We start from the raw sequence: 11,878 nt of genomic DNA on the forward strand, positions 1-11,878 counted from the left end.
CCCCACAAAGCAGATTTCCCAATAATACTCAAAAGTTCAGGAAGCAAGCCCAAACCAGGCACAGGCTAGAGAAATGAATAAACAGAGGAAAAAGAGGAACACTATTGAGAAATTCTTCGTCTGTGATCCCAAGAAGGATCAAAATACTCAATCTGAAGATGAAGTATGATCCTCCTGCATCTAAAAAACTCCATGAAAAACAGAAGTTGGGCTCAGGCTATGATAGAGCTCAAAAAAGATTTTGAAAATCAAGTAAGGGAGAGAAACTGGGAAAAGAAATGAGAGATGCAGGAAAAACATGAAAAAAAGTCAGCAGCTTAGTCAAGGAAATCCAAAAAAAAAAAAAAAATGCTGAAGAAAACATGCTAAAAGCCAGCATAGGTAAAATGGATAAAACAGTTCAAAAAGTTACTGAGGAGAAGAATGCTTTAAAAAGCAGAATTGGCCAGATGGTAAAGGAGATAAGAAAGCTTTCTGAAGAAAACATCCATCAGATGTAGAATGGAGCTAAAGGAAGCTGATGACTTTATGAGAAATCAAGACATAATTCAACACCAAAAGATTGAAAAACTAGAAGAAAATGTGAAACATTTCATTGAAAAAACTGATCTGGAAAACAGATTCAGGAAAGATAATTTAAAAATTATTGGGATAACTGAAAGTCATGATCAGGAAAAAAGCCTTGACCTCATTTTTAAAGAAATCCTACAGGAAAATTGCCCTGATATCCTAGAAGCAGAGGGCAAAATAGAAATTGAGAGAATCCACAGATCTCCCCTGGAAAGAGATCCAAAAAAAAAACCCCAGGAATTAATATTCCAAGTTCCAGAATTCCCAAGTCAGAAAATACTACAAGCAGCCAGAAGGACACAATTCAAAGACCGTGGAACTGCAGTCAGGGTCACACAGGACTTAGCAACTATATTAAGGGCTCTTAGGGCTTGGAATATAATATTGCAGAAGACAAAAGATCTTGGAATGCAACTGAGAATCAACTGTCCAGCAAAACTGAACATCCTCTTCCAGGGGAAAAGATGGACTTTCAGTGAAATGGGAATTTCAATTGTTCCTGTTGAAATGACCAGAGCTGAACAGAAAGTTTGATCTTCAGATACAGGACTCAGGTGAAGCATAGAGAGTGGAGGAGAAGGATACAATATGAGGGACTTAATGATGATGAACTCCATGTATTCCTGCATAGAAAAATGATACTGATAATACTCTTATGAAACTTCTTATTTAATAGAGTAGGTAGAATTTTTATAGATGAAGCACAGGAAAGAACTGAATCCAAAGATATATTGTAAAAATGGAGATAATGGCTAAAAGGGAAATGCACTGGGAGTAAGAGAGGTGAAATAGACTATTTCATATAAAAGATAGTTTAAAAAAATTTTTTACAATGAGCTTTTGCAATGATATGGGTGGGGGGAGGCGAGGGGGAATGAGGGAACCTTCACTCCCATCAGAAATGGCTCAGAGAGGAAACTGCATACACACTTAAGGTATAGACATCTAGAATAAAAAGAGAAGGGGGAAAGGGGGAAGGCAGGGGAATATGGGAATAGAGGAGAGGGTGGATCATAGCAGAGAACTGTCAGATATAATACATTTTCTTTTACTTCTTGCAAGGGGCTGGGATTGGGTGGCCTGTCCAGGACCACTGGGCTGGGAGGTTGCTGGGTCTCAGGGGTGGTATGTGGGCTCGGGGCTTCTTGGCCCCAGGGCCGGTGATCAGTCCACTGAGCCACTCAGCTACCCTACAGCACATTTTAGAAGAGGGACAGAGTGAAAGGAGAGAGAATATAATATATGATAGTGGGGAGGTATGAATGGAGGGAATTTTCATCAGCAACAGGAACAGCAGAAAAATATGGAAGTAACTTTTATTATGGACTTATCATAAAGAATGATCCAGGGGCAGCTAGGTGACACAGTGGATAGAGCACTGGCCTTGAAGAGTCAGGAGTACCTGACTTCAAATCCGGCCTCAGACACTTAATAATTACCTAGCTGTGTGGCCTTGGGCAAGCCACTTAACCCCATTGCCTTGCAAAAAAAAAATCCTATAAAGAAAAAACAAATCCACTCGAGTAGATCCTAAGATGTTTCTAAAAATATGGCACGTTTCCTTAAATACAAAAATCATTTTTAAACAAGTCCATTTTATTATTCAGTATGCATTCTACAAGAACATAATTTGACTCTTCTGCTTTGGTATCCTTTCAACAGCATTTTCTATGTAAAATGTACTCTACATTTTATCACATTTAACTCTTAAGATATGCTCATAACTACATATCTTGTGTTCTATGTCTCTCTGAATGGCATTTAAATAGCTTATGCACCAATATATGAGAAGCTGAATCTCATTATACCTCTTCTTCACTTTTCCATTCACTCCATTTCAGGAGCTATAACATGGCATTGCTTTGTGCACAAGGGAGTTTACCTGTCAGTATATATTAGAAAAATGTGAAATGTTGACTTACATATAAACTTTTCTGGTTGTAAATACATGAATATTTCAATAGAATGTAACATGGAGTATTATCTCTAGTATGTTTTATCTAATTTGACTAATTATATGAACTTGACCTTTTTTCCCCATGGTAAAATGTCAATTCTTAAATTTCCTATCTGTGATCAGTTTTTGTTTTGCTCCACACTCTGAAGTTCCATTGGACTATGGTCTTCATTTTAATAGTGCATCTTCTGAGAGTTCTTCATTCCCTGGTAACAGTCCATAATGATTGTGCTGGAATTTTTTTTTTAATAGAAAAAAACTCCTGAATCTTAAAATTAACTTAGATAAATAATCCTGATTTTTTTTCCCTTTCTCCTTTAGGAATCTGATTCCTCCTCCTCCTCTTCCTCCTCTTCTTCTTGAGAATGGTTTCTTGTGCTTAGTTGTAATTCTGTTTGATTGATGGAAGTTTCATTGTCTACGTGCACCAAAATCTAATGTGGCCAAAAAGATTACAAATTAATATTATTAAAAAACCAAATACTTAAAAATGCCAGCTCTTAAAACTTCAAAAGCTTAAAATGCCAGATCTTAAAAGCAAAATCTTTATTCTTCTGATTTCTATCTTTAAGATATTGAAGATTCAGACTCTCAGAGTATAGTAATATCCCTATATTTCCTCAGTTTCAGATTAAATGTTTTACTTCATTGCATCACACGTTACATAAGAAGGTACCATGACAGAAGGCAGACTAAGCCTAATTTCTGACCAGCTTCAAATTAATTAAACACATATAGCATCACCTCAGGGGAAATCATTAATTCATACCTTTTATCAAAGACAAAATGGAGGATTCCAACAAAATGTTGCAGCACACAGCAAGTGCATAATAAATGCTTGAAGAATGATTCTGACCTTCAGGCCATTTGTTGACTAAGGTTAGATAAAGGATTTTTTTTTTTGTTCTCTCCTGAAGCTAAACTGGATTGCTATCCGCAGGATGAGCTGCTACTCCCCCAAGTTACTGATTGGGATACTGCTACTCCCCCAAGTTACTGATTGGGATAGCTGATCTTTCAAGCACGTGTTACAGTGGGGATGTTTCATTCCCAAAGTAGCAACAACTTTGGCACAAGACATTCTTCCTTAGCACTATGCTTGGAATTATCAGAATAAGAGATGAACAGAGGAGAGTAAGGTGAAGTGAATGGTGAAATAAGTATGTGCAAAGGCTAAAAGCAAATGACATACACAAACTGCTTTACCAACCCGAGCAAATTTCTCATCTTTCTAAAGTCCCTCAGGCTCAAAAATGTGATTTTATAGTGATTTTTATTACCAAAAGGCAGAAAATTAAACGATTAATTCTGAATTTCAATTTTTCCACAATCCCACATCTGCTCATGCTTACATTTTCTGGTTCTTCTGTTGGAGGTGAAGAATGGGTCATTCCTTCCTCTTCCCCTTCCCCTTCTCTGGAGCTAATAATTGATTGAAGGGCCAGCTCTTCAACCTAAAACATGAAACAACGGGGTCATTCTGCATCCCACTATACTATTTACAACGAAGAGGAAAGAAAGCTCACGCTGTACGCCAAGGGAAGGGCAATGCGGTCCTAGGATGTGTGCTAGGGGCAGCTGGTGGGGTGGGCAGAGCCGTGACCGCAGTCCTCCGCCCGCTGGGCTCTTCCTGAACAATTTAACAAAGTATCTCTGGGGCGGCCAGCTCGCTTTAAGGCAAGTCCTCCAAGCCCGAGCCCTTGCCCCCGAATTCTGCCTGGCCGAGGGCACGAGGAAGGGGGCCACTGTGGGGGCAGCGCTGGGGAGGGCGTGAGAACCGGGCATCACAAGCGCCCGCCGCAGGGGCCTTGGGAGATGGCGTACAGCCCCATTTCGGAGCGAGGGACGGCGATTCATCATGGAGGGCTTGCCCCCTGGCATCGGCCTCCGTGGCTATGGCCGCGGCTGCCCGCCCACTCCTTGGGGGAGGGATGCCACGCAGGGGGTCTGCGGGCCACAGCTCGCCGCCCCGCGGCCGCGATGCGGGGTGCCAATGCCCTGCGAAGGGGGCCCGGGGGCCGGAACCGCCACTGACCAGGTTACACGGATGCCCCCGGGGATGCCCGGCTGGCACAGGGGAAGCAGGAAAGCGGCGCGCTTCCTCTGCGGCTGCCCGGCTAAGCCCAGGCCCTTTCCTGTCTAGTTTTTGCCAGGCTCGGCCAAGGCCACCCGGCCCGACCCCCTGGGGCTTCCTCAGCGCGCCCCGGGGCAGAGGCAGGAGGAGCCGTGCCAGGCGCTGCCCCTCGGGCGGGGCGCCTCGGCCGGGCCTCCCCTCCCCCTCCCCCTCGGGGCGGGGCGCCTCGGCCGGGCCTCCCCTCCCCCCTCCCCTCGGGGCGGGGCGCCTCGGCCGGGCCTCCCCTCCCCCTCCCCCTCGGGGCGGGGCGCCTCGGCCGGGCCTCCCCTCCCCCCTCCCCTCGGGGCGGGGCGCCTCGGCCGGGCCTCCCCTCCCCCCTCCCCCTCGGGGCGGGGCGCCTCGGCCGGGCCTCCCCTCCCCCCTCCCCTCGGGGCGGGGCGCCTCGGCCGGGCCTCCCCTCCCCCTCCCCCTCGGGGCGGGGCGCCTCGGCCGGGCCTCCCCTCCCCCTCCCCTCGGGGCGGGGCGCCTCGGCCGGGCCTCCCCTCCCCCTCGGGGCGGGGCGCCTCGGCCGGGCCTCCCCTCCCCCTCGGGGCGGGGCGCCTCGGCCGGGCCTCCCCTCCCCTCGGGGCGGGGCTTCTGGAGGCCCCGCCCCGCCCCAGGCCCGCGGAATCCCGGGGCCGCCCCGGCGGCGTCACCTTCAGCCGATTGAGCTGGTCGTGCAGCGCCGCCTTGACGCGCAGCAGCGTCTCCTCCTCCTTGCGGAGCTCCTGCAGCCGGCTCAGCATGTCGGCGGCTCGCGGCCTCCGCGGTTCCTCCCTGTCTCAGGCCGCGCCCGTGGGGATGCCGTCCGATGGCTCCGAAGCCCCATGCGGAAGAGGCCGGGCAAACGGACATCTTAGAAAAGGGCGGAGGAATCACTTCCGGTTCGACCCGCTCCCACTGGAGAGCCGTCGCGCCTCCGCCGGAAGCTTTTGCGGGCGACGGCGGGAGAAGCCGCGCTCTCCCCACCCTCCCATAGTACGTCTAAGAAGCGGTATCAGGCGGGGGCATGGCGGCCGCTTGTAGCCCAGGAAGCACCGAGAGGCCAGCTCCAAGTCCCTCCGGACCGTCCGCCTGGTAGCCAGACACTGCGCATGCGCACACGGCGCCCCGGCGGCAGGAAGGCCAGCAGCGGCCGTTCCTCCTCTCCCTGCTACAAGATCCCAACTCTAGAGCATCACAGGGCTGCCCCACACCCTCCCGGGAGTGTCTGCACTCCTCCACCCCACCTGGTAGGCAAAGGACCTATCGGATTTGCCATTTCCTTCTCAGCTCATTTATGAGAAACTGAGGCAAACCGGGTCAAGTGACTTGCCTAGGGTCATACAGCCACTGCTGGAGGCTGCATTACATTGACTTCCCAAAAGGAGACCCAGCACAGTAACTCTCACCACTCAGTATGTGCCAACCCCATTCTAGGTCATTTTGTACATCTCCCCCCCCCCCCCATACCCACTTAAGTCTTTAATCTCTAGGTGTCTAGTCTAGACTAAAATATCAAATTCTCTACTCTTTTTTGAGCCCCTACACAGCTTTCTAAAAATTTTTATGGCCCTGTACAATATACATACCCAATACAAACCAGGATATATTTGAAATTAGTTGTATAGAGCAACTAGCATCTAGTGTGATTAACAAATGTCTGGAATCCCAAGGCCCAATTATAGACACTTATAAAGCAACCAGGTAAACTTTTGTGTTGAAATAGGAAGCTTTTCAAAGCCTGTCTTTGTGAAATTTTTATACTTTCTAAAAAAACTTTTTCAGGTTTTTTTTTCCTCCAAAGCCACTTTGAATATTTATTTAGATATTCACAAAACACACAAAACAGTGTTGGTGGCCCAATGGATTAACTGATATGCCAAGTTTATGCAGCAGACTTCTTCTCAGCTGCGGGTTTTTTTGGTGTGGCAGGTTTCTTTTCAGCTGCTGGCTTCTTTTCCACAGTTTTCTTTGCTGCTGCAGGCTTCTTTTCTGCTGTTTTCTTCTGCCCTGGAATCTTCTTTGCTCCTGCAAGTTTCTTATTACCTACAAGCTTCTTCTTCTTTTTCTCATCTACTGCTTTCTTTGCCTCCATAATCTTCTTTAGTGCAGCAGCTCTTTTATTTTCTCTGATTCTCCGCTGTAAAGATGAGAAGAAAATAATGTAACCCAAAAAACCTAATGAAAGAAAACCAGTATAAATCTAATTTGCCATTACTCACATTCTTAGCCTGGCGTAGAATTGTATTCCGGCGCATGGTCTTGGCATATGGGTTCAGTTTCACCATGATTCTCAAGTTCTTCAGTGGGTTCTTCTTGAGTACTCGTCGATGAATCTTCTTGCTGTAAATCAACAGATATAATCTAAGCTCTTGAAATTTTATTGTTCATGACTAATAAATAAAAGTCTCTCTACAATTAATCTAAATGCTGATAATTGCTAATTTACCGTGGTGCACGGAGAGCCCTCCGGATCTCTGGGCTTTTCAAAATCCTGGTAAGGTCTGTATTGGTCATCTTGTGCATTGGAAGACTGAAAGGCAAAAATTCAGGTGTTCTTGTGAAAATCAGGGTGCTTTGTGTTTAAAATGAAAATCTGAAAAAATTGAGCTAAATTTCACCATTAAAAGACCAGAATCAGAACCTCCACTAAAATCATAGGTTTCAGAAACACGGACCAATGAAGTGGAATCTCATCATTTCTAATACTCTTATTTCAATTATACTAAACAGTTTAATTTTGAGAACACTTACTTGTAGTGACTCTTCAGGGTGGCAGGCCTGCGCCATGTACCATACAGATCATCCAACTTGCGGAAGGCACTTTCAGTCCAAATACAGAAACGCCCCACATGTCCACCAGGAGCGAGTCTCAACAGGTTCAATTTACTCACATTAAGTAGAGTAATACCTGTAAGTTAAAACAAAATGTGAAGAACTGTCTTCCAAAACAACCCCATTTACCTTTCTTGTCACTTAAAGGCATTTAAATATAAACATTACAATGAAGCATAAAACATCAAAAGTTAAGTTTTTTCCAGTGTAATTATAATACACCAAGTATCTGAATGTCCAACAGAATCTTGTATTTCAGAAGCACATTATAAAATGGAATCTCATCTTATTCAAAGAAAAAAAGTCTTAAGTACTGGACTGTCCCACTCAGTCAGAAAAAAACATTAAGTTCAAGAGGTCCCTCCTGAAGGATTCCTATTAGTCAATTTGGATCAGATGCAGTGCTCTCATTGATGAAACAATTCTTCAAAGTATTTAAGTATAAAAAAAAAATTTACCAGGAATGTTTCTGAAGGCCTTGATAATACCATTATCTTCATTATAGATGATACAAGGTCCTCGCCGCTGGATACGGCGGCGGTTTCTCATTTTACCCTTACCAGCTCGCATTCGCTGAGAAGCATAGACCTTAAAAAAAAAAGGTAAAGAGAAAAATGAAAAATGTAAGAGCATCTTAATTCCACATTTTAAACAATGCTAAATAACAGCTCTTAAACTGAAGAAAATGCATTAGATTTAAGTGCTTTTCAATGTTAACTATATACAGGTTACCAATCATGTATCAGAACTTCCACAAAATCACGTTGTTTCAGAAACACGGACCATGAAGTGGAATCTCATCATTACAAGGCTGACCTCCCCCATATCCAGAGGTAAAAACCATCCTATGAGAATTCTTTACTTCAACTCCGCTAAAAAAAATCCTGCAAACAACCAAATTTCTAATATGAAATCCTTTCCAATTCACTCTCAGCTAATTCCTCCCCTTCCAAAATTTTCCTTTCTTATTCTTTATGTCTCCTCTTCTGATAAAAGTAAGCTCCCTGAAGGCAGACACTTTCATATACATATAATATCTAGGATTTAGGTATTAGAAATTTCACTTTCTAGATGAAGAGGTTCAAGAGAAGTTAAATGACTTACAAAGGACAAAGTTTCTAAGTCTCAGGGGTAAAGAATTCCTCTTTAATTCCCAAGTCTAGTTCTTTCCATTAGACTAAGCTAATTTATTCCTAAGAAATGATTAAAATCTCAATTTTCCAATTTTAGTTACTTGTCTGTACCAAGTGTAATGAGACTAAATACTATGCCCAATCAATTCACCTTTTTGATGTCATTCCATGCCTTCAGCTTCTTAAGCAGCAAAACTGCTTCCTTGGTTTTCTTATAGCCCTCTACTTTATCTTCAACCACTAGAGGAAGTTCTGGAACTTCTTCAATTCGATGACCTAAGAAAATTTATTTCAGTTATACTTGTTCATGCCAATTCCATAGAAAAATAATTTTCCTGACCATATAAAGCCAGCCAAAATAGACAAACAACTATCAATGATAAAATGCAGAACACTGGTAGCCCAGTAAATAAAAAAAAATCTGTTAGCAGACCCTTACTACTATCTGTGTGATCACAGAAAAGTCACAATCTGTTTGCTTTGGTTTCTTTTTTTGTAAAATGGGGATAAAACAATCAACCTTGTAGGATTGTTAGGATCAAATTAATACCTTTATTCCCTTTCTTCCTATATTTCTTGTTCCTAAAATACTCATTTCTAGACTGCTCAGAATCCCAGGGGGAAATGGACCAAGGTAGCTATCAATGAATGAACTTAATAGCAAAAAACCCAATCCCAGGCAAAGTTCAAAATCACAAGCAAAGCCAGGATTAGAATCCAATTTTTTTCCATCATTTCGCCAAGAACATTTCCCTAAAGTTTATATTGGAAATCTCTCAAATAAGAGAATGAGGTCTGCATTGCAACAGCTAAGTGTCCTTCACTCAAAACATCCCATCCATACAAACCTTTTGACATGACCAGTGCTGGCAGGGAAGAGGCTGCCAAAGCAGAGCAGATGGCATATCGTTTTTGTGTTGTATTCACTCTGCGATGCCAACGGCGCCAAGTCTTTGTAGGAGCAAACATACGACCTCCTCGGCACATCTATTTTTCTAGTCAAGAATCCAATTTATCTCTTAATTAAAATTCAAAAAACTTTTACTTAGGTCTTGCTCAGAGAAACTTTTTCAGCAACCTTCTGTACCAGCTTACTGACAGCAGGCAACTGTCACTGAAAACAGAGTAAGACGCAAATTACAGCATCATAGCAAGCTAATATTATGTCACATCTACTTTCCCTTATTAATTTTTAGTGCTAATTATATGTGAAGTCCTGAAAAGGTGTTTTGTATGTGTATATACACACACACAATTCACCTCAGAGGACTACTATAGAGAATAGCAGAGGCCATATTTTGTCCATAAAACCCAAATTTTTACTGAAGTGTCATTAACTTCCCAATTTTCATGCTTAGAAAAGAAAAATGCAGACTAAGGATACATTTCCAAAAGCACCCTGGCCAGAGCGATGAGTCCCTCCACCCCGAACACGAGGGATTCGGGCAACAGCTCTGCCAGTTCCCCAAGACTCAGCACTGGTCTGATGACCTGAAAAATAAAAAAAGGTGTAAGGAGAGGCAACTGAGATTTAATATATCAAATCCACACTAGCTGACTGCATATACTACAGACTATCAGAACTTCCATAAAAATCATGTGGTTCAGAAACACGGACCAATGAAGTGGAAATCTCATCATTTCTCTGCAGCACTAAACATTTTCCCTTTGGAGTCACACCTCAGGTAACTCACACAAATTTATAAATATAGACTCAGTTAAAACGTGGGTGCTTCCTACTTTGGCTTTGTAAAAAGCCCATATTTCTCCAAATTCAAGGTTTGTTTTTAAAATAAGTTATCTTAAGCTATATGTATAAATGGCCATACCTGCTAATTCACTGACAGCATAAGGTTGTCGGTTATTTTTTCTCAAGTTGGTATGAACAAAATTCACAATATCTGGACGAATTGGAGCCTTAAAGACGGCAGGCAAAGTAACATTTTTGCCAGATACTTCCCCCTTTTCGGAGTACACAGATATCAGGGGTCGTACACAAGCCTGGGAGAAAAAGAAAACAAACACTTAATAAACCACATTTGGGAAGAGTTTGACATCCTTTGTTTTCTAAGAATACCACGAACATTGCTCAGCTACAAGTGGTCATCACCCAAAAAGCGCCAGTTTACCGACAGCAGGCAACTGTCACTGAACACTAGGTAAGACGCAAATTACAACATCATAGCAAGTTCTTAAAGTTTGCAAAGACCCCAAAAGAAACTTAAAACCAATTTCATATAAAATCTTCAAAAAAATCTAAGGAAGAAGCCCAAATATATATTAGTTAATATTTTGAGTCAATTCTCTTTATGGAATTTATTCAATGCAAGTGAGACAAACCTGCTCTGGATCAGATTCCTCTAGGAAAAGCCACAAACTACATCTCTAATTGCAGTTTTCTTTAGCTTAAAATATTAAGATGCATTGTCAAATTAGCTCTAGTACCCTCAGCCTAACGCCCTTCGAAGTTCCGACACTGCAGATTCCAAATTTTAAATAAAACTTGGTTATAGTAAAGCCCATGTGACATCAAGCACACTGAGGCCTGCAGCAAACTCTTCCCCTAAAGTTCATTCCACACTCCAAAGCCGGGTCCGGCCTGCTCCGAGCCCCGGGCCCCGGCAGCCCGACAGTCCGCCGGCTCCCTCATCCCGTACAGCCGCGCGGCCCGCAGCCCTCGGCCGGCCCGGCCCGGCCCCGCAGCCCTCGGCCGGCCCGGCCCGGCCCGGCAGACACGCGTTGCTTCTAAGATGGCTGCCCTCTGGCCACACCACCCAGCCCGACCCAGAGGCGGCGTCCCGGGGGCTCTAGCTTTTCCCCCTCTCCTTCCTTTCACCCGCACTCCGCTGTCCTCGGCCCCCGATCTCCCACGCTACAATTTCTGTCCGAGGGACGCCTCCCCACCAGAGTCACTCACCATGGCGGGCGCCGGAGAGTAAGAGCCACGCTCCTCTCCGCCCGACGGCTCCCGCAGGAAAAGGAAGTGCTCAGCACCAACTTAGAATTATATGTATCCCTCCCCCTGCGCGCTGCACCACTTCAGAACCAATGAAAAAGAGCGGAACATTTCTTTTCTCATTATTTATTTTCTAAACACACCATTTCTTCCTATAAAGGTGAAATTAAATTATTGAAATAATCCTGTCGCCTTTAATATAGGTTAAACCTCAGGGACTCATTTTTCGCGGAATGATCCTAAGGGTGACGCGTATGACGTCACGCGTAAAAATCTTCCTCAAAGTTATTCTTTACTTTTTTTTTAGCAGAGAAGGAAATATTATTTAAATA

The 11,878-nt window shown here is 44.0% G+C and overlaps 2 protein-coding genes and 5 non-coding genes across 7 annotated transcripts; all 7 read right to left on the reverse strand.

Moving 5' to 3' along the window:
- Positions 1–2,145: 2,145 nt before the first annotated feature.
- LOC141521664 (snRNA-activating protein complex subunit 5-like) lies at positions 2,146–5,467 on the reverse strand. Its single transcript, XM_074234445.1, has 3 exons — positions 5,297–5,467; positions 3,880–3,981; positions 2,146–2,961 (listed from the first exon to the last, which is right to left on the reverse strand). Exons 1-3 carry the CDS (start codon positions 5,384–5,386, stop codon positions 2,845–2,847), a joined length of 309 nt encoding a protein of 102 aa, XP_074090546.1. The 5' UTR covers positions 5,387–5,467; the 3' UTR covers positions 2,146–2,844.
- A 941-nt stretch (positions 5,468–6,408) lies between these two features.
- Positions 6,409–11,597, reverse strand: LOC141521666 (large ribosomal subunit protein uL4-like). Its single transcript, XM_074234446.1, has 10 exons — positions 11,508–11,597; positions 10,420–10,591; positions 9,975–10,081; positions 9,439–9,577; positions 8,742–8,866; positions 7,916–8,045; positions 7,377–7,533; positions 7,072–7,155; positions 6,845–6,965; positions 6,409–6,762 (listed from the first exon to the last, which is right to left on the reverse strand). The coding sequence occupies exons 1-10, from the start codon at positions 11,508–11,510 to the stop codon at positions 6,508–6,510; spliced, it is 1,293 nt and encodes a 430-aa protein (XP_074090547.1). The 5' UTR covers positions 11,511–11,597; the 3' UTR covers positions 6,409–6,507.
- LOC141523180 (small nucleolar RNA SNORD18) lies at positions 7,256–7,327 on the reverse strand. Its single transcript, XR_012478373.1, has one exon. It is a non-coding gene; the product is annotated as a small nucleolar RNA SNORD18 (small nucleolar RNA).
- Positions 8,196–8,266, reverse strand: LOC141523184 (small nucleolar RNA SNORD18). Its single transcript, XR_012478377.1, has one exon. It is a non-coding gene; the product is annotated as a small nucleolar RNA SNORD18 (small nucleolar RNA).
- LOC141523187 (small nucleolar RNA SNORD16) lies at positions 9,644–9,743 on the reverse strand. The gene has a single exon (XR_012478379.1). It is a non-coding gene; the product is annotated as a small nucleolar RNA SNORD16 (small nucleolar RNA).
- LOC141523182 (small nucleolar RNA SNORD18) lies at positions 10,164–10,236 on the reverse strand. Its single transcript, XR_012478375.1, has one exon. It is a non-coding gene; the product is annotated as a small nucleolar RNA SNORD18 (small nucleolar RNA).
- Positions 10,677–10,777, reverse strand: LOC141523189 (small nucleolar RNA SNORD16). The gene has a single exon (XR_012478381.1). It is a non-coding gene; the product is annotated as a small nucleolar RNA SNORD16 (small nucleolar RNA).
- Positions 11,598–11,878: the final 281 nt, after the last annotated feature.

The sequence above is a fragment of the Macrotis lagotis genome, chromosome 4 (assembly GCF_037893015.1).
Source record: "Macrotis lagotis isolate mMagLag1 chromosome 4, bilby.v1.9.chrom.fasta, whole genome shotgun sequence".
In the NCBI taxonomy this organism is placed as follows: Eukaryota; Metazoa; Chordata; class Mammalia; order Peramelemorphia; family Peramelidae; genus Macrotis; species Macrotis lagotis.